The sequence below is a fragment of the Acanthisitta chloris genome, unplaced genomic scaffold (assembly GCF_000695815.1).
Source record: "Acanthisitta chloris isolate BGI_N310 unplaced genomic scaffold, ASM69581v1 scaffold4544, whole genome shotgun sequence".
NCBI classification, from domain to species: domain Eukaryota; kingdom Metazoa; phylum Chordata; class Aves; order Passeriformes; family Acanthisittidae; genus Acanthisitta; species Acanthisitta chloris.
In genome coordinates this window covers 41,193-63,497 of record NW_008670838.1, presented here as the reverse complement: position 1 = coordinate 63,497, position 22,305 = coordinate 41,193, and the positions used below count along the sequence as shown (strand labels likewise).

Here is a 22,305-nt window from a genome sequence, read left to right as displayed (position 1 = left end):
CCGCGGCTGCAGCGGGACGGGGTGTACCGCTGGTTCTCGGAGCTGCCCTCCCCGCAGCGTGTGGAGTTCCTCTGCGGCCTCCTGGATCTGTGCATCCCGCGGCTGCAGCGGGACGGGGTGTACCGCTGGTTCTCGGAGCTGCCCTCCCCGCAGCGTGTGGAGTTCCTCTGCGGCCTCCTGGATCTGTGCATCCCGCTGGAGGTTCCTAGGATAGGAGCCGGCCTGGAGGACTTGGCTCGGCAGGACCATCCCTCCACTCGGAGATCAAGGCCAACAACCCCGCGGACCTGGGCAGCCTCACCAACCTGACGGACGAGGTGGTCCGCAGCAAACTTTTGGTCTCGCTCGCCCTGCTGGGCTCTGCCCACCGGGAGGCAGCCGGGGTGCTGTTCCGTACCCTCACCCACATCGACTCGGTCATCAACAACTACGGGCTGCAACTCAACGAGGGCCGCACGGGGGATGAGTTCCTGTTGCTCTTCACCATGGCATCCAACCACCCGGCGTTCAGCTTCCACCAGAAACAGGTGCTGAGGCAGGAGCTCACCCAGATCCAGAACATCATGGCCAGCACCAGCAAGAATCCCAGCACCTCTACCCTCAACACCATGGCAACCTATCCTGGCTGCCATAAGGTGGGTTATCCTGCTTTTCCGTGGCATTGGATTGTGCCTTCTGCTCTGATTTTCAGCCTTGCTTTAGGATAGGTGTGATAAATGGCAGGTTAAAAGGCTGCCAGGGTTGATGACTGGTGATGGGGATGCTCAGCTGAGAGCAGAAAGAGAGGAGACAGGGGGTTTGTGACATTGAAATGAGCAGGGATTCACAAGCAGCATTGTAAAACCTTCACTGATTGCCCCTGGCAGTGCATCTGCTGAGGGGACAGTGTTGCCCGCTGCATGGAACATTAGCGATTTAGGAAGGGAAACAAACGTATCTGGAGATTCAGGAATAAGCGTCTGCTTCAAAGTTTCACTGGAAGAAGTTGGAGAGGAGGTTCAGCTTTGGGAGTAGCTGTCCAGTGGCAAAGACATTGGTGAGTGAGTTTTGTGTAGATGGATGTGATGGCAAACACTGATGCTGAACTTGAAGGAATGTTGTGGTTTTCTGGCACGCTCCATCACTCTGGTATGGATCCTGGTGAAGGGTTCCCTGACATTAGCTGGCTGTTCTTCCAGTCGGTTGCCAGCAGTTAAGACAGGAACGTTTGGGGATGTGCTGTTAGTAATTGGGGTCGTTAGTGGCTGCTTAAGTGCTCTTAGGCTGCTACAAATTAGGGAGTTAAACTTCCTTTCTGCCTGGTTTTAACCTGCTTGAAAGTTCAAGCTCAGCCCCAGCTAAGTGGGGGCATGTGAGCAGTTAACAGGCTGGAGCCCTTGAGGATGTTGGATTCAGTCATAGAATAATGTGTTACCTTCCTCTTGGGAAAGATGAATGCCTAAAGGCTCCAAAATCCTTTGTGTTGGGGTAATATCACAAGTAAAACCGTTTCTGAGGGCTCAGTGCAGATTCCATTCAGCTGAGCATTGAATTTCAGGCTGACACAGAAATCTGGGCACAGTCTTCCCCTGAATACAAATTTCCTTCCAGTTTCATGTTGCTTTAAGCATCTTTGCTGTGTAAAATTTGAGGTGAGTAGTATGAAACTTCATGTTTTTCTTACTCTTCCCTTCCTATGTCTTCAAATAGTGCTTGTTCCTCCCCTTTTGTATTCAGGGGAAAGAGCAAGGTATGGGAAAGCCTCTTCATTCAGTTTAAACCTCTCTGTGAATAAAACATAGACAGTATATCACAGAGGATGCAGAAGGGTGTAATTAAAACCAGAAAAAGCTTCTTTTCAGGTACTTCACTCCCTGCAGCTTCCCTTAATCAAAAGCTGCTCAGCCCTGAGTTGGAAAGGACACACTGTAAATCATATATATAATTTTTCCCAGAATAAGATGAGCAAAAAAAAGAATCAAATCAGGCAGGCAGGAGCATTTTTTAGAGTCTGATTTCAGAGCTTTATGAGCAGCTCAGGATTTATGGAGCTGCAAAACTCCTGCACTTATTGCTGTCAGTCTAAGATGGAAGGGGAATCCATCCTGCCATGCTTTCTGCCAGCAGTAAGGCATCCAGGACAGTCATTTGATTTTCTTCTGAACTCATTCTAGGGTTGTCTCTTTAAAAAAGACATTTTTGTACAAAATTGGCATTGAAGAATTCTGGTTGCTAAGTGCAGAGTAGGTGAGAGGGAACACAGAGGTGACATTGCTTTCACACTCCCTTAATGTGCATTTTACTTGAAGAGATGTGGAGTTTATACAGTTTTTTAATTATTTTTGTTGTTAACGGTTTGCTACTTTTAGAGTAAGCACTTTGCTTAAACCAGGAGTTGGATGAAGCAAGTGGAAAAAATCTCTTACTCCATTCATCCCTGTTTAAATGTGCACAAGTAACCCCAACACTGAGGCTTTGGGGATGTTACCAAGTTGTGTTGAAACATCTCCTAGAAAAAACAACTCAGTTGTGGAGAGAGAGTGAGTGCCCTGGGCTGCTGCCTGCCAAGAATCCTGTGCTCCTCTTCCTCCTTGGAACTGGAGAAGGATTCCCTCCCTGGTGCCAGTGCTTTCTCTGGCTCCTGGTGCTTTACTTCAGCTTGAGCCATGCTGAGCTGTGTGTAAATGGGGTAAGTGCTGCTCCTCAGCTCTCAAGTACAAACCTCTCTGAGCTCCTTAAGGAACTGGAGAAGTCACCATTTGAGGTCCTGAGAAACCTTGGGAAGCTGGGATGGCATGGATGTGTTGGCATGCAGCTAGGGAGCCGTGCCCAGAGCTAGTTGTCCTTCTGCTTTTCCCTGATGAGTGTGAGAATAGGTATTGACACTTGTGTGACCACTTGGTTCACTGTTACAATTTCTGATTTAACTTGTTTGTTCAGGGAGATACAACAAAAAATTCAGCCTGTGCTTTGTTCTCCCTGCAGGAACACATGGAAATGTGCTGCTCCTGCTTAGCCAAGTCCTGCTAAAATATGACCCAACTTGATATTAGCTGTAACTTTTTTCCAGAGGGTTGGAGCTTGCAATGCTTTTTCCATCTCTTGTCTCTGTCACATTTTACAGTGAAATCTCTCCAGAATAAATTGTGTTTAATAGTGAAGAGACTGAAGAGCTGATACAAAATCACTGTAAATACCTAGCGATTCAGGTTGCCTTGGGGCAGGTGAACACACCTGAAGTTGGTCAGGAGTGCAAACTGGTTTTGGCTGTTGTCTTGCTGTCTGCAGTTGCTGACCATGAGGATGTTCAAAACAGCTGCCCATGTAACTTTTTGCTTTAATTTGAGATGATTCTTGGATTTTAAGAACCTTAACTTTGCAGAAAGAGCTGGTTGTGGCTGCATCTAAGTAGGTCAGTAGTTATTAGGTTCTGGTTTCTACCTGATGGTATGAAATGAACTTTGTTTTCCTTGCCCTAAGTAGGGATAACATTGCCCTCTCTGCCTTAGTGGAAACAGCCTTGTGCTGCACCAAGGGAGGTTCAGGTTGGACATCAAGAGGAATTTCTTCATGGAAAGGGTTGTCAGACATTGGAACTGCTCAGGGAGGTGGTGGAGTCACCATCCCTGGAGGTGTTCAAGGAAGGGCTGGACATGGCACTCAGTGCTCTGCTCTAGTTGACAAGGTGGTTGTGTGTCACAGGTTGGACTTGATGATCTCAGAGATCTTTTCCAGCCTGAATGATTCTGGGATTCTATGCCAGAGTGAATGGCGGATGGAAACACAAAGCTGAACTTGGATTCTGTGACCTACTTGGATACTGGCACATCTAGGCATAATAATATGAATCTCTGCACGGACTAACTTTCTCGGGAAGTCTTACATGTGTTAGTAACACTGAGGACAGAAATTCCAGAACTAGACAAGTTATTTCTGAATCTGTTGCTCTGTTTCCTGGAGTTGTTTCATCTCCTCATTGAAATGATGCTGGAAAACCAAGGAAAGAAGATAATACTTTGTATACTTAGTGCCTGCTCTGCTGTGAGAAGAGCTCTTGAGTGCAGTTAATGTGATGATCTGTAGGTTTACATTAGATATTAGGGAGAAATTCTTCTGTGTGAGGGTGCTGAGGCACTGGCACAGGCTGCCCAGAGAAGCTGTGGCTGCCCCAACCCTGGCAGTGTTCTAGGCCAGGTTGGATAGGGCTTGGAGCAGCCTGGGTTAGTGGAAGGTGTCCATGCTCACAGGGATTGGAACAAGATGAGCTATATGTTTCCTTGCAACCCAGACCAGTCTGTGATTCTCTGATGATGATTCTGTGATCTGGTTGTGACTTCAGCTGCAGATTCAGGGTCAGAACTAGTGTCACTGCAGTTTGTTTGCAGCTGAGAGGAAACAAGAGTCAGTGACCCCAGAGTGATGTGGCTGGTTGGTATCTTGTGAATGGGAAGAAGAGTTCTTGCCTAGTCACCTTCCAAATCTGCACCCAAGGCTATTTCAAGTTTATAGCATAAGGGACTATTTTTCACTCCTGCTAATTCCATAGGCTCATCTAAAACCAAAGACTGTCTATTGGGAGCTGTGGAAGCTGAGCTGAGGGGTCCTGACTTACCTTCCCCTCTCTGCACTGTTTACCTCAGGGGATTGAATGGACAGAACTCCATTCAGAGCTTTTTGTTTCACCTGTGGAGTGATGAGTTAGAAAAAAACTATCCCTTGTTGGCTTGAAACTGAGTCCTTAAGCCCTCACAGAGAGAGCAATTTAGCTGTTAAGTGCTCTGTGCCAGCTGCCTTTATGCCTTTTATTTGAGCTTTGGAGGGATAGAATAAATCATGACAAACCTAATTTCTAGCCTCTTAGCCCACTGAGGCTATTTCCTGGCTTTAGTAGATTACCATGTTAATAGTTGCTGCCTGGGATTAGAGATGTTTGCTCACTGATAGCAGGAGTTGCTATCTCAGAGTGATCTCACTTTCAAAACCACATGAAACTAACCTCCAGAGCTGTAGGGGCAGGTCTGGAGCTTCCAGCTGGTGACACGTGCCAATCTTTGCATGTCCTGATAGAATTGTGGGTACTTTAGGCAACACGAGTTACACAAGTCTCTGGATATTCCAATTGGCAGCTGTGAATCTTCCAGTTCTGCCTTTTTCCTTGCTGAGGTTCTCATTGGAGAGTGTTTTTGTGACTCTGATAAAATAGTTCAGGTTCAAACCTCCAGTATTTTCAGAGATGAGCTTTAACATACCAAGGAATATTTGGAAGACAACAGTCTGTGTAGTAACAGTATTAATTATCACCAAACTCACTTTGCCTAATCATGTGTCACATGCTGAACTTGGATTTAAGAACCTAAGTGAGTTTGCATGGGAAATGCTCTGAACATCCAACCATCAGGGACAGAGCAGCCAAAAAACTCTGTTGAGCTAATAATGATGATGTTTTTTCCATGAACTGTTTTCCCTTTTTCTTTTTTAGCCTAGACTGAATGAAGTTTTTGTTTTAACAGTGACTTCCACTTCACTTTTTGAATTTACTCCTTTTTCTGCTAATTCCCTTGTAGCTGTTAGTTGTCAGGGAAGCAGCACTGAAGTGCCCTCATCCCTTCTGAAATAAAAATGCCTGTTGTAAGGTGTTGGATGTTCTGTGCTGTACCAGATTCCAAACTGCTCTGAGTGAAGCTGTAGGAGATTCTGCCTGGAAAAGCAGAGCCAGCAGGAGTTAACCACACCTCACAAGCGTTCCAGTGTCTGACTTCAAAGGTGCCTTGTTTGGAAGTGTTTCACCATTTGGTTTAGTGGGTTTTTTAATGTTTGAGTTGCTAAAACTGAGGTCCTGTCAGCTCTGGGCTGATAGGAGATGCAGCACTGCCTCTCCCTGGCCAGGCAGAAGTCTGATTCTGCTGTCAGATACCTTCAACACTCCATGTCCATTTCACTACTTGTTTTTGAGCTCCTTTTCTCCTTAAAAAAGCAAACAGAGGAATGTGAGTCCCAAGAATAGAGATAAGAATCCACAGAATCTTGTTAATAGAAATGTCACATCTGTTTTGTGTGTCAAAACAAGAACCATTGTCACACTTAAACCACAATTGGATTTTCCTCTTTGGCAAAAGAATTAGAACAAGTTGAAATGAAGGTGTTCTCCAGTGAGGTTTGAAATGGACGTTAAATCGAGCAAAGAGATGGGGCGGGTCTGTGTATCTGTGTGTGGGGTTTGTTAGGAGCAAACACCTAAATTCCTTGCTCTTGCCTCATGCTAAACCAGTTTTTCCATCAGTCCCATTGGTTTGATTAGCCAATGATTAGCATTGGGAGGGATAAACTGTTTAACAGGTGTTCAGGCCAATATAGTGTTTCGGGGGTTTGTAAATAGCTGAAGTGATGCAGAAGTAATCACATCAGTTACTTAAGAGCAAGATCTTAATTTTGATTCAAGACCTGCCAAGTCTGATGAGAAGTAGTGAATGTGAACACTTTTCATGGGTATTAGGAATTCTTTTCCAGCGTCTTCCTGTTTTTTACCATAAGTGGATGAAGGAAGGACATTGACATGCTGGAGTGTGTCCAGAGAAGGGTAATGATGGTTGTGAAGGAGCTAGGGGAGCTCAACCTGGAGAAAAGGAGGCTCAGGGAGGACTTTCTCCCTCTCTACAACTCCCTGACAGGAGGTGCAGCCAGGTGGGGTCAGGCTCTGCTCCCAGGGAACAAGGAACAGGACAAGGGGAGCCAGCCTCAAGCTGTGCCAGGGAAGATTCAGGTTGGATATTTGGAGAATATCTCCATGGAAAGGGCTGTCAAGCACTGGAACTGCCCAGGGAAGTGATGGAGTTGCCATCCCTGGAGGTGTTCAAAAAATGTGTGGATATGGCACTTAGGGACATGGTTTATGGTTGAGATGATGGTTGGGCTTCATGGTCTTAGAGGTCCTTTCCAGCCCTAATGACTCTGATTCGAAGTAGTTTTATTCCACTCAAGCCATTACTTAAGTGGATATGGAGGAGAGGAATGAGGGAGAAATAGAATTCAGTGAATTTGTGACTTGTCAGATAAGTTGTGCCAACAGTGTTTATTTGTGAACTGCTGCAGAGGAGACCAGGGTGGCAATGAACCTTTCTGCCAGGGGTGTCTTTGCTTGGATTATGCTTCAAATTGCATTTTTAACCACTCATTCATCTCCCAAATAGATATTCCAGCCCCACGGGGATGACTCCCAAGCCATGTGCTGTTGGCATAAGTATGGTAGGTCTAAAATCAATGTTATATGAACATTTTAAAAGGCAAATGTCATTAAGGGCTAAAGGGTTGTATAGAAGACAGGATGATACTACACTTGGAATTCTCTTGCGAAGTGTAAGGGAATCTTCCCTTCTGCTGGTTGTGCTTTTGGTGGCATCAGGTGAGGAGACATGGACACACTTGTGCCTGGTTGTAAACACTTCCCTGTGTTGATTTTGAGGTGGTTGAAATGATTGGTTTGTAAATTCAGATTTAATGGGTTTTGTGCTTGTTTTGAGGGAAAAATAAATATATAACTATGCCTAATGTGCCTGGAGTTTCGAATCAACGTGCCCTGAGTCAGCACAGCGTGAGGGAAGTGTGGCTTGCAGCCTGTCCAGTTAGCTGTGATCAGGTGTGGAGAATCAGGGAGATGACACAGAATCTTTGTAGGTTATTTGTTTCAACACTTGTTTCTCCTGTTGCCTTTTATGAGAGTTTTCCCCTTTAGAACTCAAATTGTAACTCAGTGAATCTCTCAAGTGCAAAACACCCAGTTCTGCCTGCTTGGCAAACTCCTGAGGTGAACCATTAGGAACAGAGTGGTGGTGGTGGCAGAAAACTTTGCATGAGCTAATGTTCGTGAATTCTGAAGCTTCTTTTCAGGCTCATTTGGCCTTTGGGGTGAGAAAACACCTTTGCACAACCCAGAGCTGCCAAGGGTTTGCAAGTGCTGCTTTTGGCTATCTTGAATGGCAAACACAGCTCAATGCAGCAGTTACTCCAGGGTAGATTTGTGTTCCTGATATTAACAGTATTCCCAATTCCTTAAGCAAAAGATTTTGAATGGAAATTAGTCTAGATGAAGTACATTCCAGGCTTATTTTGGTCCATCTGTTGTATTTATAAGGAGCCTTGGAGCAGGTGCGTGATTGTCCCTTAGCATTGAAGTACCACATGCCTCATCTTATTCCAGAGAGTCTCATCCATCTGATTCATAATTCATGTTTCCATTTCCCTGGGAATTGCCTCTCTACCCTTTGTTCTGAGATGGAACATAACTTCCTATGAGAACAGGTGTGTTTTGTAGCTCTTGGAACACAGATATACTTGAGGTGTGGGACCTTTCCTAGCTATTGCGAAACGTGGATACACCTGGCACTTCCCTCTTCTTTTGGTAGCCCTTGGCTGTTGGAACTCCATGCCAGCACAAACCACCTACTTCCAGTTGCATTCATGTCCCAGGCAACTAAAGCAGCTAAATATGCGTAAATTTAAGCGTTGAGGACTTTACTAGATATGTGAAAAGTTTGTTTGCAAGCATTAACCATCCTTATGGAAGAGCATAAACCTTTCAAAGGAGGAGGTTGGAATTTTCTCCTTCTAGTGGGAGAACAGTCAGGTATTTGTGTATGTAAGTAAATGCAGAAGTGGTGCCCGAGGCTATGGTTTCACAAGCAGCTGAGCAGGCTAATGGCTTGTTACTACTAAGAGGAAGATGTTTGCTCAGTCCTGCTCCTCCTGGGGTTGTATTCTCAGTGGATTTGCAGTTCCACCTCCTTGCATTGGTTGCTTTTGTCTCTGGCTCAGCTTTAGCTTTGTGATGCAGCACCAAACTCACAGCTGAGTGTTAGCAATGCGGGTTTTTTTCCCAGTTCCTTAGAAATCTATGTTGTATCCCTGTGTTGGGAATCAGCAGCTTACCTGCCTGGGCATGGAAGGGCTGTATCCCTGCCATCAACCTTTTGCTGGAGCATTTTTGCACTCGCTGTGTTAAAGACTTTGGTGTTAACCTCAAAACAAGCTGCTGTTAATACTCACTAATATGAATCTGGCAAGAGAGGAGTTGAGTGGTTTTCCCTCCCTCAGATCCAGTGCTCCAATTCCTGATTGCACTTACCTGCACCAGCCTCAAGCCTAGAGGTTAGTTTATAGCTTTGAAAACCCCTTTGAACAGAGAATTCCAAATGGGCAAAAGTGGGATTTTCCCAGTCAATCACTGATGGTTGTGGAAAACTGAACATCATGTGGAAAAGCTTCCCTGGGTAAGCAGTGGGAGAACGTGTGTGGCTTGGAACTGCAGTCCCAGGATGTCACTTAACTGACTCATTCCTTTATAATTTGCTCCCTTTTCCTCTGTAATTCCTGCCCTGAACTTCATACCTAGTTAGGTAGAAATCCGTATTTTATTCCCTAGGATCCTCTATCATAATTCCATGTGCACATAGAGCTCTTGGAGTAGTTGAACTGTGTTGATTTTTAGTCTTGGCTCCACTTCAAACTAAGTCAGCAAATACTTTGCTATTAAACTCTGAGTTTTCTGTGCTCTGTTTGGTTATTTTTCAAGGGAACAGCAATTGCTGTTTGGGGAAAACTCTGAGCCACATTGAGTTTGACTCCTATCAGTCATATTTTTCTGACAGACTTTGCTACATTACATGTTGGGCTTTGTCCCTGGGGAGCAAAGCTGAGGCTTCCTGAGTCCAGCTTCCCAGATTTTCTGTTTTCCATGTTATCTGGGATACTGGCAGAGCCACTTCAGGCAGCATTGGCTGAATGGTTAGACTTGATGATCTTAGAGGTCTCCTCCAGCCTTGATGATTCTATGAAAGAGAAGTTCCACCTGTGGAAGTCAGTGGCTTTCTTCTGTGTGCATTTTGATGGATCAAGAGTTGTGGAAAGCCTTCCAGAGCTGCTTTTGTTGGCCCAAGAAGATTGGAGCCTGTTAGGACCTCTCCAATACTGAGAAGAAAACCACTCTGCTGGGGAAAAGGTTGTTGTTGGCTGGCAGGGGTAAGGCAAATGGGATAATGGCAAAGTTCCAGCAATGACTTCTGTTTCCTTGATACATTTGTCCTCAACCCCTGAGTTGAAGCAGTTGTTTCTCTTCCTGGTAACTCCTCGAGGGTGGAATTCTGTGATCCTTCTGTCTAGCCTGGGTTGGGAAGGATGTGCTTTGCAGTAGCTGATAGTTTTGATCCTGTCTTTGTTACTTTGAGGCACAGAAGAATTCAGGCTGAGCCTGAGGCATTAGGTAGTGACAAAGAGTAATGGGGATTAATTGAAAGAGGGAAAGTTAGATGAGGTAGCAGGAAGAAGTTTTCCCTGTGAGGGTGGTGAGACACTGGCACAGGTTGCCCAGAGAGACTGTGGCTGCCCCAACCCTGGCAGTGTTCATTCCAGGTTGGATAAAGCCTCTGGTGGGAGGTGTCCCTGCCCAGGGCAGGGGTTGGGACTGGATGATCTCTTAAGGTCCATTCCAACCCCTTAACATACTATGAATCTATGACTCCTCCTGAGTAGTTGTGGTGAGCCCAAACTAGGGAGTACAGGGGTGTTTATATAGGGAATGTGCCTCCCAGAATTTGCCCAACAGTGAGTTTCTTCAGCTGAGTTTGGACAAGTCCTACCTGGGCATATCTTCCTGCTTGTGCTCAGCCCAAACTAAGGAATACAGGAGTGTTCAGGTATATATGGGGAATATCCATATATATATATGTATTATATATATATTCATATTTATTATATATGTATCCCAAAATATATGACTCACTGTCATTATATATTTACCTGACACTGAGTTTCTACAGCTTAATCTGGACAAGCCCTTTCTGGGCATCTACTGTGAAGCTTTTCCCAGTGTTTCACCTAACTTTCCAGCATAATATCTTGTGCAGTTCTGAGCTGAAGGGTTATTGTTCCTCTGCTTGGCTTGGCCTCAGATTCAAAAAGAAGGATGAAAAAAAGAGGGATAAAAAACAAGGATTCTAAAAAAGAAGGCTGTTACTATTTTGGAACTAAACCTTTGATTTGCAAACCAGTTTTCATTGTTTTACTTTCCCTAAACAAATACAAACCTTTGCAGTATCCGTATGTTTAAGTCAGTGGAAAAAATGACTTCAAATTTGGCCTGGAAGCTTGAAGCAGTGAGACTCAGTGGTTCTCCCACCATTCAGCTCCCTAACAAAGTGCTCCATTTGGAACTAATCAGAGCTTTGTGATTTTTCTAGGCCAATTTGGAGCTGCTTTGATGTGTGATGGAATCAGATAGTATATGAGCTCAGGCAGACAAGACATATGGGCTAAATTAATCTCTACCAAGTATGTAAGAATGAAATCTGGATGGAAAAAAATCGGAGGTTATGTATAAACAGCATGCAAATTTCCACCACCACATGATGCTAGTTGTGAGGAGAGGAGGGAGGCAGGAGGCAAGAAATCCTACCAAAACTGCTTGCTCAGAGCACTGTGGCTGTTCTTACTCAGTTTCTAAGTGCTTATATTTGTGATTATTCTGAATATTTGAAGCCTGGTTGTACAGAATAACACAGTCCTGCCTGGATCTCATTTCCTCGCTTACTCCTCTGCACTCTCCCTGTGCCAGGAGGATGGTGGTGGCATTGCTCAGCCCTCTGGAACTTCCTCTCAGCAGCAAGCACTGGAGTGAGAGTTTAATGAGCTCCAGGAGAGACTGTGTGAGCTCAGCTTTGGGAAAGACTTTGGCAAGGAAATTTAAGCTATTCCCTGCCCTCCCCCTGGGCTTTATTTAATGCCTGGTCTAAGGGAAAGCTTGAGGTTACATTTAGTGGTGGAAAGCAGTGCTGAAGAAATAGTATATAAATATAATACTTTTACTTTATATATTAATTAGCTTTATTTATTTGATAAGGAAGTTGACAGGGCTGAAAAGGAAAGAAGGTGCCTGTAATGTGCTGCTTTTTGGGGCCTGTAGCTCTACTTTTTGGGGCCTGTAGCTCTACTTTTTGGGGCCTGTAACAATGTTTTTTTGTAGCCTGCAATATGCTGCTTTCTGGTGCCTGTGAATCTGCTTTTTGGAACCTTTAATATGCTGCTTGTTGGGACCTCTAGCTCTGCTTGTTGGTGCCTGTAATATGTTGCTTTTTGGTACCTGTAACTCTGTTTCCTTCTGACACTCATCACACCTTTCTGGTGTGATTCCTTTACACCTAGAAGCTTTTTTAGGCCTGTCAAATATCCAGAGTGTCTCACTTGTGCTGCTGCCTTAAACTGCCTCTAAATCTCTAAACGTCAGTGTAAAAGTGGAGCTCACAATAGGTAATTGTGCAGAGTGAGGATGTGCTATTTCTTCCTGCATTGTGTGTGCTGCCTCTGACAATGTGGAAAGCTAATGTAGGGTGTGCACAGGGTTGTTTGCAGTGTGAAATCTCCTAATTCATGGCACTGTGTCAAGTTAGCAAGGCCTGAGGTGAGCCTTTTCCCTCCCAGGGACCTGAACTCACTGGGATTAGTTACCATGAGTGAAAGATAACTAATTCTGTCATGTTGGGATATGCATTTTCTCCTGTGATCTGTGCAGGGCGAAAATCCATGTGAAGTTTTAATTATAGCTCTCCATACCTGGGTTTCAGGGTGATTCAGGATGTGACAATGGGATTTCAAGTCATGTAGAACTGCTCATAGTAACTCCAAGTGCTTTTGTTAGTCTTAAGTCTCTCTTTAAAACACACTGTCCTCTTTAAGGTACTTCCACCCTTGTGTTCAGCACTGCCAGTGGAAGTGTTCATCCACTTCTGCTTCTCATTACCTACAAAACAAGAGAGGAATTGCCTTGCTTAGAGGCAGGAGCTGAGTGTTGTACTACAAGTAATGGATGTGTTTGTGTTTCTCCATCACTGGGAATGTTCTGTGGCAGCAGCTCAAGTGGGAACTGCTCAATTTTGCCTTTTCTGATGACTTATGTTTGTTTCTCTAGCTGTAAGTAATGGTGAAAATAGGTTTTCTTGCTCTAAATGCAGTTTAGAAGGGACATATTAGGCCATGAGGTCTGTTTTAGTGGTGAAAACTTCTGCTTGGGCATTGTTATTGTACAGTTTTTCATTGAAATATGATAGTCATCAGAGGTTTTTCAATGGCAAAGAAAAGAAAATAAGGATTTTTGCTAAATTGGGGTTTTTCATTGTGAACTGCATGGAAATACTTGGAAATGCCTTGAGTCTGCATCTGTGTGGAGGTGACTTGTGGTTTGACCCCAGCCAAGCTCCACACAGTGACTTTCTTACTCCCCTGTGTCAGGATGGGGAGGGAGTGGGAAGAGAAGCAGTGAGAAAACCCAGGGGTTAAGATAAAGACAGTTTCTAGGGAAAGCAAAAGCCACAGGTGCAAGCAAAGCAAACCAAGGAATTGATTCCCCAGTTCTCATGGGCAGGTAGTGTTTGGCTATTCCCAGGACAGCAGAGATCCATCACAGTGACTTGGGAAGACAGACATCATCATGCGCTGTGCCCAGTTCTGGGCCCTTCACTTGAAGGACACTGAGGTGCTGGAGCAAGTCCAGAGAAGGGCAGTGAAGCTGGTGAAGGGTCTGGAGCACAAGTCCTATGAGGAGAGGCTGAGGGAGCTGGAGAGGCCACCCAACTCTGACAGGAGGTTGTAGTCACCCAGGGTTGGTCTCCTATCCTAGACAACTAGTGACAGGACAAGAGGACATAGCCTCAGGCTGTGCCAGGGAAGGTTTAGGTTAGACATTAGGACGAATTTCTTGCCAGAAAGGGTGATTAGACACTGGAATGTGCTGCCCAGCGGGGTGGTGATCACCATCCCTGGAGGTGTTTAAGGCAAGACTGGAGGTGGCACTTAGTGCCATGGTCTAACTGCCATTGTGGTGTCAAGTCATAGGCTGGACTCGATGATCTCAGAGGTCTTTTCCAGCCTGATGATTCTGTGATCACAGAACATCCTCTATTTCCTTCTGCCCTCAATTTTATATACTGAGCACATTGCCAGTATGGAACATCCCTTGGGTCAGCTGTGATCAGCTGGCTGGCTGTGTCCCATCCCACATTCCTTGTGCCCTGCCAGCCCCATCTTAGAGGGTGGTATGAGGACCCAAAAAGGCCTCAAGTCTGTGAATACTGCTCAGCTGTAACTAAACCATCCCTGAACTATCTGCAGTTTCCAGCACAAACCCTAACCAGCCCCATAGCAGCAACTATGAAGAAAATTAACTCTGTCCCAGCCCAAACCAATGCCATAACCCCAAAATGATGTTTTTTAGTCCTTTCCCCCTAGTTTTCTTGTGGAAAAGTTAAATCCTGTGGTGTGGAGAGGTTAAAGGTCTCCAGCATCTCAGCAATTGACTGCTGTGTGGCTATTGTTTAAAGAAGAATTAAGCTGTAAGTAGCTTTATAGATTAGCCAAGATAATCTAGATTTGTGACTAGCTGCTGACTAAAACAACTTCCCTGAGCTGTTCCTTGGGGAATATCAGGAGTAACACCCTTGGGTTTAAAAGAAACAAACTCCAAACTGCCTTCTGTGGTTCTCCCCCTCCAGAAGATGTGTGATGGTTATGAATTCCCTCACTTTTAATGGATTTATGCTGTATTTTTTTTCCTTCCAGGTCACTCCAAGGTCTGAGACTCCAATCAACAGTGTCAGTAACAGCTTGGAAAATGTACTCCATACATCAACACATTCCATGGAGGAGTCACTACCCAAGAGGCCTTCGGGGAAGCACTCCAAAGGTGTGTCCTTTTCCGCTTCCAGTGGGGGATCCAACTCTGATCTCTTGGTAGTTATAAGGGTTATTTTAATTGGGATTGGAGACTGGAATTTTGCTGCTTTACCTCTGGGTTGGGTTGAGCAAAGGATTTGTACTAAGTGTGTGTCTGTGAGACAAATGTGGTCATTCTTCTTTGGGAAGTAAGCAAGGAAGTTTTTTATGGGTTGAAAGCACCTGGAAGCTCCTGGAGCTGAGGGACTCTAGGGACTCAGCCTGGAGAAAAGGAGGCTCAGGGACTCAGCCTGGAGAAAAGGAGGCTCAGGAGGCACCTCTCTGCTCTCTACAGCTCCCTGCCAGGAGGCACAGCCAGGTGGGGTCAGGCTCTGCTCCTGGGAGACAAGGGGCAGGACAAGAGGAAAGACTTCAAGCTGTGTCAGGGGAGGTTCAGGTTGGATATCAGGAGAAATTTTTCATTGGAAAGGGTGATTAGGCATTAGAACTGCCCAGGGTGGTGGTGGAGTCACCATCCCTGGAGGTATTCAAGAAACAACTGAACATGCCACTCAGTGCGCTGCTCCAGTTGACAGGGTGGTGATGGGTCAGAGGTTGGACTTGATGAGCTTGGAGATCTTTTCCACCCTCAATGATTCTGTGAAAGATGATCTTAACTCTCCTGAAATATTCTCCAGGAGTATCTTGGACACTCCACCACTCATCCTTACAGTTATTTCTTGGATGAAGCATATGGAGATGAGCATTGCTTCACTGGGGAGAAGAGAAGGCATTTAATCAGCAGTTAGGCTTCCACCTTTCCCTTGGTTCCCAAAGATGTAAGCAAGAAAGTGAGGGAAGAGGAGTGGAAGATAGGTGCGAGCTCTCTCCTTTCCCAGCACACATGTGCACCCTGACTGTTGGTACAAAATAAACCTCACTGTTGTGATACTGCATTTCACACTGATCTGGCTACAAACTGGGCTTAGCAAATGGGAGTTATGATTCCATTCCCACACTCTAAGCTCTGATTGCAAAGATGAAAATGTCCAATTTAAAATGTGCCTAACAGTGTTGTTGTTTAAGGCATACACAAAGCACTGCTAAATGAGGAAAATCTTTGAACTTGGAGCTGCTCTTTGTTCAGAAGAGCTTTGGGGAGCTCTGAGGGATCAATGAAAACAGTTCTGTAGGGCAGAACTAATGCAGGGGAAATACACACCATTATATTGGCAACACTAGTGTGTTGCATTCAAATGTCATTAAAAATGTTGTTCTGGATCATATAAATTTAGGTTTTTATTTGGAATTTGGCTTCGACGTCTGTTTTCTTCTCTGCCACTTGCCTGCTGCAGTCTTCCAGTGCCTGAGGAGTGCATGCAAGCCTGGAGGAAAGATGGAGAGGGAGTTTGAACAAGAGCCTGGAGTGCCAGGATAAGGGGGAATGGCTTCAAGCTGAAGGAGAGAAGGTTTAGATTGGATATTAGGAAGGAATTCTTCCCTGTGAGGGTGCTGAGGCACTGGCACAGGTTGCCCAGAGAATCTGAGGCTGCCCCCTCCCTGGAAGTGTTCCAGGCCAGGTTGGATGGGGCTTGGAGCCACCTGGGCTAGTGGGAGGTGTCCCTGCCCATGGCAGGGGGTGGAACTGGATGATTTTTAAGCTCCTTCCAACCCAAACCATTCCAACTGTTACAACCCATTACAAATACAGTTTAATACCACATAACTGGTGATGATGGATTGCAAAGCACATCTTCACTCAGAGACTGTGATACAGATCAGGAAGGGTTAAACATCCCAAGCAAATATTAACTTGCCTTCACCACATCTCCTTTTCTGTGACATCCTCAACTGTAATCCCAGCAGTCATTTTTTACAGCAGAGCAATGCTGTAAGTAGTCATTTCTCCAGCTGTAAAAACCATCAGGGCAGCAGAAAACACAGCACTAAGCAGAAGCAGAGATGGGTTTGTGGCTTTCAGCTGATTAAAAATAGGACAGGGTTCAACACTGTTTTCATTTGTGCTCAGTGATTGCTATTCCAGTCCCATATATGCTAAGATTAGTCATGGTACAGTGTGAAAATTAATTAGGTTTTCCTCTGATCTGTTTTTCTCTTCATTTTCAGCTTAATTTATAGGCTGCCTCAGTGGTAGTTGGGAAAATACTGATATTCTGCTTTTCACCAGCAAGGACTGTAAGTTCTCCTTGATAGCTGGTGCTCTGTCAGGTAGGGAGTTCTGTCCCTTCAGTTTGGAGTACAGCTGAGGCTGATTTGCCAGCCTGGAGCCACTGCTGCTCACTTACAGATTCCTTGTTCTCACAGCAAACACACAGCTCTGAATTAAGCAGGACCCACTCACTTTTTACCTAGGGCACATGGAATTCAGGCATGAAAGGATGGGATGGACAGGATGCTTGGTTCTTGTATTGATATTTTCTAGCAAGTGGTTTCAGGCAGCTGAAAGGACAGGATTTCTCCTCAGAGGCAATGAGCTGCCCAAGGTCATCATTCCTCTCTCCTGGCAGTGTCCTGGAGCTGGAAGTGTCTCAGGCTGAAACAGAAGAAAACTGAGAAATCTCACTAAAGGTGCAGAATTTGTTGTGTTTAGTTGGATTAGAGACATTAACCCAGTGAATGGTTTTAATCCCGAGTTGGAGTCAGTGATTTATGTCATCAGTGTCAAGTAATTTAACTTCCTCTGTGCATAGCTGAACAGTGAATGGGTTTGTCCAATGTTTTTGGGCCCAAAAGCTCTCAATGACTGTATTTTTCCTAATTTGAGCATAAAATATTTAGTTTCTACATGGGAGAGAGACCAGAAAAGAGGAGTATATTGCTGGATACTTCAACAAGCTGTGGTGGCAACCTGTGTGCACTTGTGTGTGCAGCAAGGGGTGAGCTGGGAACGTTCCTATTTATTTCATGCAGGGACTTGTCAAATACTTGGGAATAACTTCCCCAGCCTGTCTGTATGGAATAGTGCTGCCTCAGGAAATGAATTTAGAAAACGAGTGTCAGCCTGAAAAGTTCATAAACCTTTTCTTTCACCTCAGAGACTCAGCTCAGTGTGGGAACACTGTCAGGCGTTGGATTGTAGAGTCATGGAATGCTTTGGGTTGGAAGGACCTTAAAGATGAGCTTGTTCCACCCCCTGCCATGGACAAGGACACCTTCCCTCAGCCCAGGTGCTGGATTTTGCCCCAACTCTGGCAGTGTTCAAAGCCAGTTTGGATAAAGCCTTGAGCAATGTGGTCTGGTGGGAGGTGTCCCTGCCCAGGGCAGGGGGTTGGGGCTGGATGATATCTAAGCTCCATTCCAACCCCTGAACATTCTATGATTCTATGGATCCATGCTGCAGTGCCCAAGTGGTGACCATCTGGGAGCAATCCTGTGGTTATTTAGCAAAATTCATCTGTTTTTTTTATGCTGGTTCTTCACTCTTAGCTAAATCCCCTTCTCCCTTCTGTATGTATTGGTGCTAAAAGGGGCTAAACCAGATGGATATTGCTGCAGAGTGAACGTCCTGACTCTGGGAAGTTCCTATACCTGTTGACATAAGCATTTTGCATATCTGTGCTTTAACTGGGTTTTGCTTTTGTAAAATAAAGCTTAAAACTTGGCCTATGCCAAGAAAAAACACACAGCTGAGGACTGATATGGAAGGATGTGGAGCTCCTGTGAAACTAAATAGCTGTAGCAGTGTAAATTGTGCTTTATACTCCTACTTTGATCAGTGATTTAGGGTTGTTCCAACCTGTTTTCGCAGATGGGGAAGTTATTTTAGCTGGAGGTAACTTGGGGAAGTAGAGGTTTTCCCTGCCCTCAGGGACTGACTTTTGTTGTGCTGAAAGCTGCAGACAGGCTTAAGGTTTTAAGGTATTGACAGACCTCACTGGTCAAGGAGAGCAGAGATAAATACACATAGATTCCTGTGTTACACAGAATTTAAATTCCAAGAGGGATGTGTTGGTTTCTGTCTTTTTTTCCCCACTATTTCCAGAATGTAGTTGGGTTTTAACTACGGTTTTAATACCAAAACAAATTCAGATGAATATTGAGCATTTTTTGCATCCTGAACTTTTCCCAGTAGCAAAGTGGTTAAAAAAGCCACTAGTTAAAATGAGTTTATTCCCCATTTTGTTTTGCAGGCAATTCTCTGCTGGTAGCTAAGGGAAATTTGGGAACTTCCATCATTATGCCAAAGTCCAGCAGGAGCTATGTGACCTGTGGGAAGCTTCATGCACAGAGCTAATTTTTAACAAGGCTCTGGATGTAGAGTAGTTGTGACCTTTTGTGGTAATTCCCAAAAGAGAGGAGTTATGGTTATCACAGCTGGATGAAAAACTCAGTTGGATTTGTGAAAGCACTAGGAATTTTCCATACTCCAGAAATGCTAATTACTCTTACTGTAAGGTTCCAAGGATTTGGCCATTAGGTGGATAGCCCTGGAGGCAAATCCTGCTCTCTGCATGTGCCATATTTCAGCAGTGTATGAAACATGGGCAGCGACCACAGCATATTTTCCAGCAGCACAGAGAGGAATGGAGTCCATCAGAGCAGATGGTGAAGTGCAGAACAAAAGGATCTTTATGAAAAAGGCACTGTAAGTTGCAAACATCACAGAGCAGGGACTGTGCAGGCTTCAGCCTGGAACTTGGAGTTGAATCCTGATTTGTCACAGTTTAAGTTCTCTGCAGTGAAGGTTCTGTGTTGGTATTTCATATGCTATTCACTGCTCTGAGGTTGCAGGTGGCACTTATCCTGTGTCCCTCCTCAGAGCAGCCTGGAAGATGCTTTCCTTGACTGAACCAGGCTCATTTTTTTGTGAAGTGAGAAGAATTCCCCTATTCTTGTTTCAAGATTATAGATTTTTAAGGGGTTGGAATGGAGCTTAGAAATCATCCAGTCCCAACCCCCTGCCCTGGGCAGGGAGACCTCCCACCAGAGCAGGTTGCTCAAGGCTTTAGCTAACCTGGCTTTGAACACTGCCAGGGTTGGGGCAGCCACAGCCTCCCTGGGCAACCTGTGCCAGTGTCTCACCACCCTCACAGGGAAAACTTGTTCTTGATGTGTAATCTAACTTTCCTCTTTCAATTTCTCCCCATTACTCCTTGTCCTGTTACTGCAGCTCCTAACACAGAGTGCCTCTGCAGCTTCCCTGGAGCCCCTTCAGGTTCTGGCAGGGTGCTCTGATGTCTCCACACAACCATCCCTTCTCCAGGTTGAACAGCCCCAGCTCTCTCACCCTGTCTCCATAGGGGAAATGCTCCAACCCTCTTATCAACTTTGTGGCCCTGTATATTTATTTTGACTTTCTGCTGTTGCCACACAAACCCCTCAAAGTTGTCTCTGTGCCAGTGTGATTTCAAATGAGGCAACTGCTGAAATATGATCCTTAGAGAGTGAAGCTGAATCACAATTCTTGCACCACATGCAGCCAAGGAGAGGCACAAAGTGCTTTGTGGAGAGAGGAGTACAGCTTTTACATGGCAAATGGGTGCAGGAGGCTTTACTCTCCAGTCTGGTCTCCATTTAGTTCTCCTACTGAGCATAGTGAAGCTAATTGCTTGATTGAAGGCATCTTAGTCCACACACAAGTCAAGCAAAGCCTCAACTGTGTTGCAGGATAGAATAAATACATGGATAGCACATGACTGACTGGACAAAAGCTGCTGCAGTTATGCACATGAAGAAAAACAAACTTGAAATGCATTTAGCGATACATTGATTGACTTTTTGCATTAATATTAGGGTATGAAATCTATCCTTGTTTGCAGGATTCCAGTTGAGCTCAGGTAGGATGAGTTGGAGGAGGATTAAACTGGTTGTTTTGTGCAGCAAACTTTGGTATCTTAATTATTTCATGACAATAGTTAGCAGAAATGTGTGATGTAAACCTTCCAGAACTTCTCACCACTATTTTTGCTGCTCTGTTTTCCTTAGCAAAATGTGTTTGTATGGTCTTGCACCTTCTTTTTTTGTCTCCCACTTCCTTGACTCATTCTTTTTCCATAAGAAACTAGGCTGAAGGAGCTCTCCTAGTTAATGGCCATCAGCACCCTTTTCCTCCTGCAACGTTTGACACCGGTTCAGGGAGAAAATACAGAGGGAGAGGAGAAAAGCTCTGAAATCTATTTTGTTCAGGGTCCAGACGTTACAGTGCTTTGTTCAGCATCACTTGTGTCACTGGATTATGCTATTTTTAAGTAACTACATCATCTCCAATAATATTGGGTCAACAACCGTTAGGGTAAGGCTTAAAGAAATATTTAGGCTATGCTAATCCTTGAGGAAAAATCTCCCTCTACCAACTGTAGAGAATTTTTCAGCTGTTTGTCTATGCCTTTGTTCCTTTTAGCTCCAAAGTGGAGCTCTGCTGCTAAACTGGAGCCATGTGGGTTGTGAGATCACACACCAGGCACTGTGTTCAGGACCTGCTGCCTCTGCTTCTAGTTTAGGAGTATCAAGTATTTAGAGTTAAGTCTAGAGGTCAAATCCAGCCTCAGAAGACATGATTTGATGTTGCATAATTCCCTCTGTGCTAGAAGATTATTAAGACCTTTCCTGAGGCCTCTATGTTGCCTAAATTGTATGTATTGTATGTTGCCAAGAGTTGGACTCAATGACCCTTGTGGTGCCCTTCCAACTCTGAATGTTCTGTGATAAATCATCACTCAATCTTCTGGAGTCCAATCAGGGCTGGAGGTTTCATTTTGCAATAAAGACAATACGCATGAGTTTGGATTTGAAAACAACCTTCAGAAACATTGCATTTCACCTCAGGTTTTTCCCTGACAATGCAGTTGTACTCAGTGTCTGTGGAAGGCCATTTTCTGTCCCCAAAGGTGAGTAGCTCATCCTTGGGCTGTTCCAGAGCTGGGAGTAGAGTTCCACCCTTCTGGGGCTCACTGGGACCCTGGCAAATTTCTGTTGTTAACTGTTAATAAGTTAACTTTTGCACACTCTAGAGGTTGGAGTCACTACTTCTTTGCCATCCTCAAGAAGCCTTGTCAGGAGAGATCTGGGATTGCTGTGACAGGGTACAAAGGGAGGGGAGGAGGAGCGAGGAGCATAGAGACTCCTTGAAGTGGCTGAGAAGTTGGTTTGAGTGCCTGCTCATGCAAGAACAGTCATAACCTTTCTGTTCACATCTGAAAGCTGAGGTTGTCATTCAGGGCCTCAGTTCCTTGCGGAGGACGATCCTCTGTGGGCCACAGACACTTCATGGCATGACAACAGGTCACCCCTCGGCCAAGAGCTGTAGTGAGATGGCTTCAGGGACAAGTCCTGCAGTGTACATTTACCAGTGACTCCTGTTTGAGTTCATGTGCCAGAAGAGTCTTTCATTTCCTATGAGCAGTTCGGATTGTGTTTATCCCATATGCCTTGATCACACAGTCATCTAAGTAGTGGGTATCAAGCATATAGCTAAGGACCTTATCTTGAAGCTGCTGAGTGGTTCTTTACCTTTAGTTTTCTTTGGACTTCCTGCTTGGTTTTCCTCAGGAAAGGTGATGGAATCACTCAGCTTGGGCAGCTGTTGGTCCTTATCTTATTAACTGCTGAGCCTGTTGATTAAATTCATTCAAATTTAGCTATTTAGAGTTATTCTTTACAGTGGTGTCTGGATAG

At 44.9% G+C, this 22,305-nt stretch overlaps 1 protein-coding gene across 1 annotated transcript in view; it reads left to right on the top strand.

Moving 5' to 3' along the window:
- Positions 1 to 485: 485 nt before the first annotated feature.
- ZCCHC14 (zinc finger, CCHC domain containing 14) overlaps positions 486 to 22,305 on the top strand; it is a 50,176-nt gene continuing 28,356 nt past the window's right edge. The window contains 2 exon segments of the mRNA XM_009073823.1: positions 486 to 635; positions 14,578 to 14,701. Coding sequence (XP_009072071.1) covers positions 486 to 635; positions 14,578 to 14,701 — 274 coding nt within the window.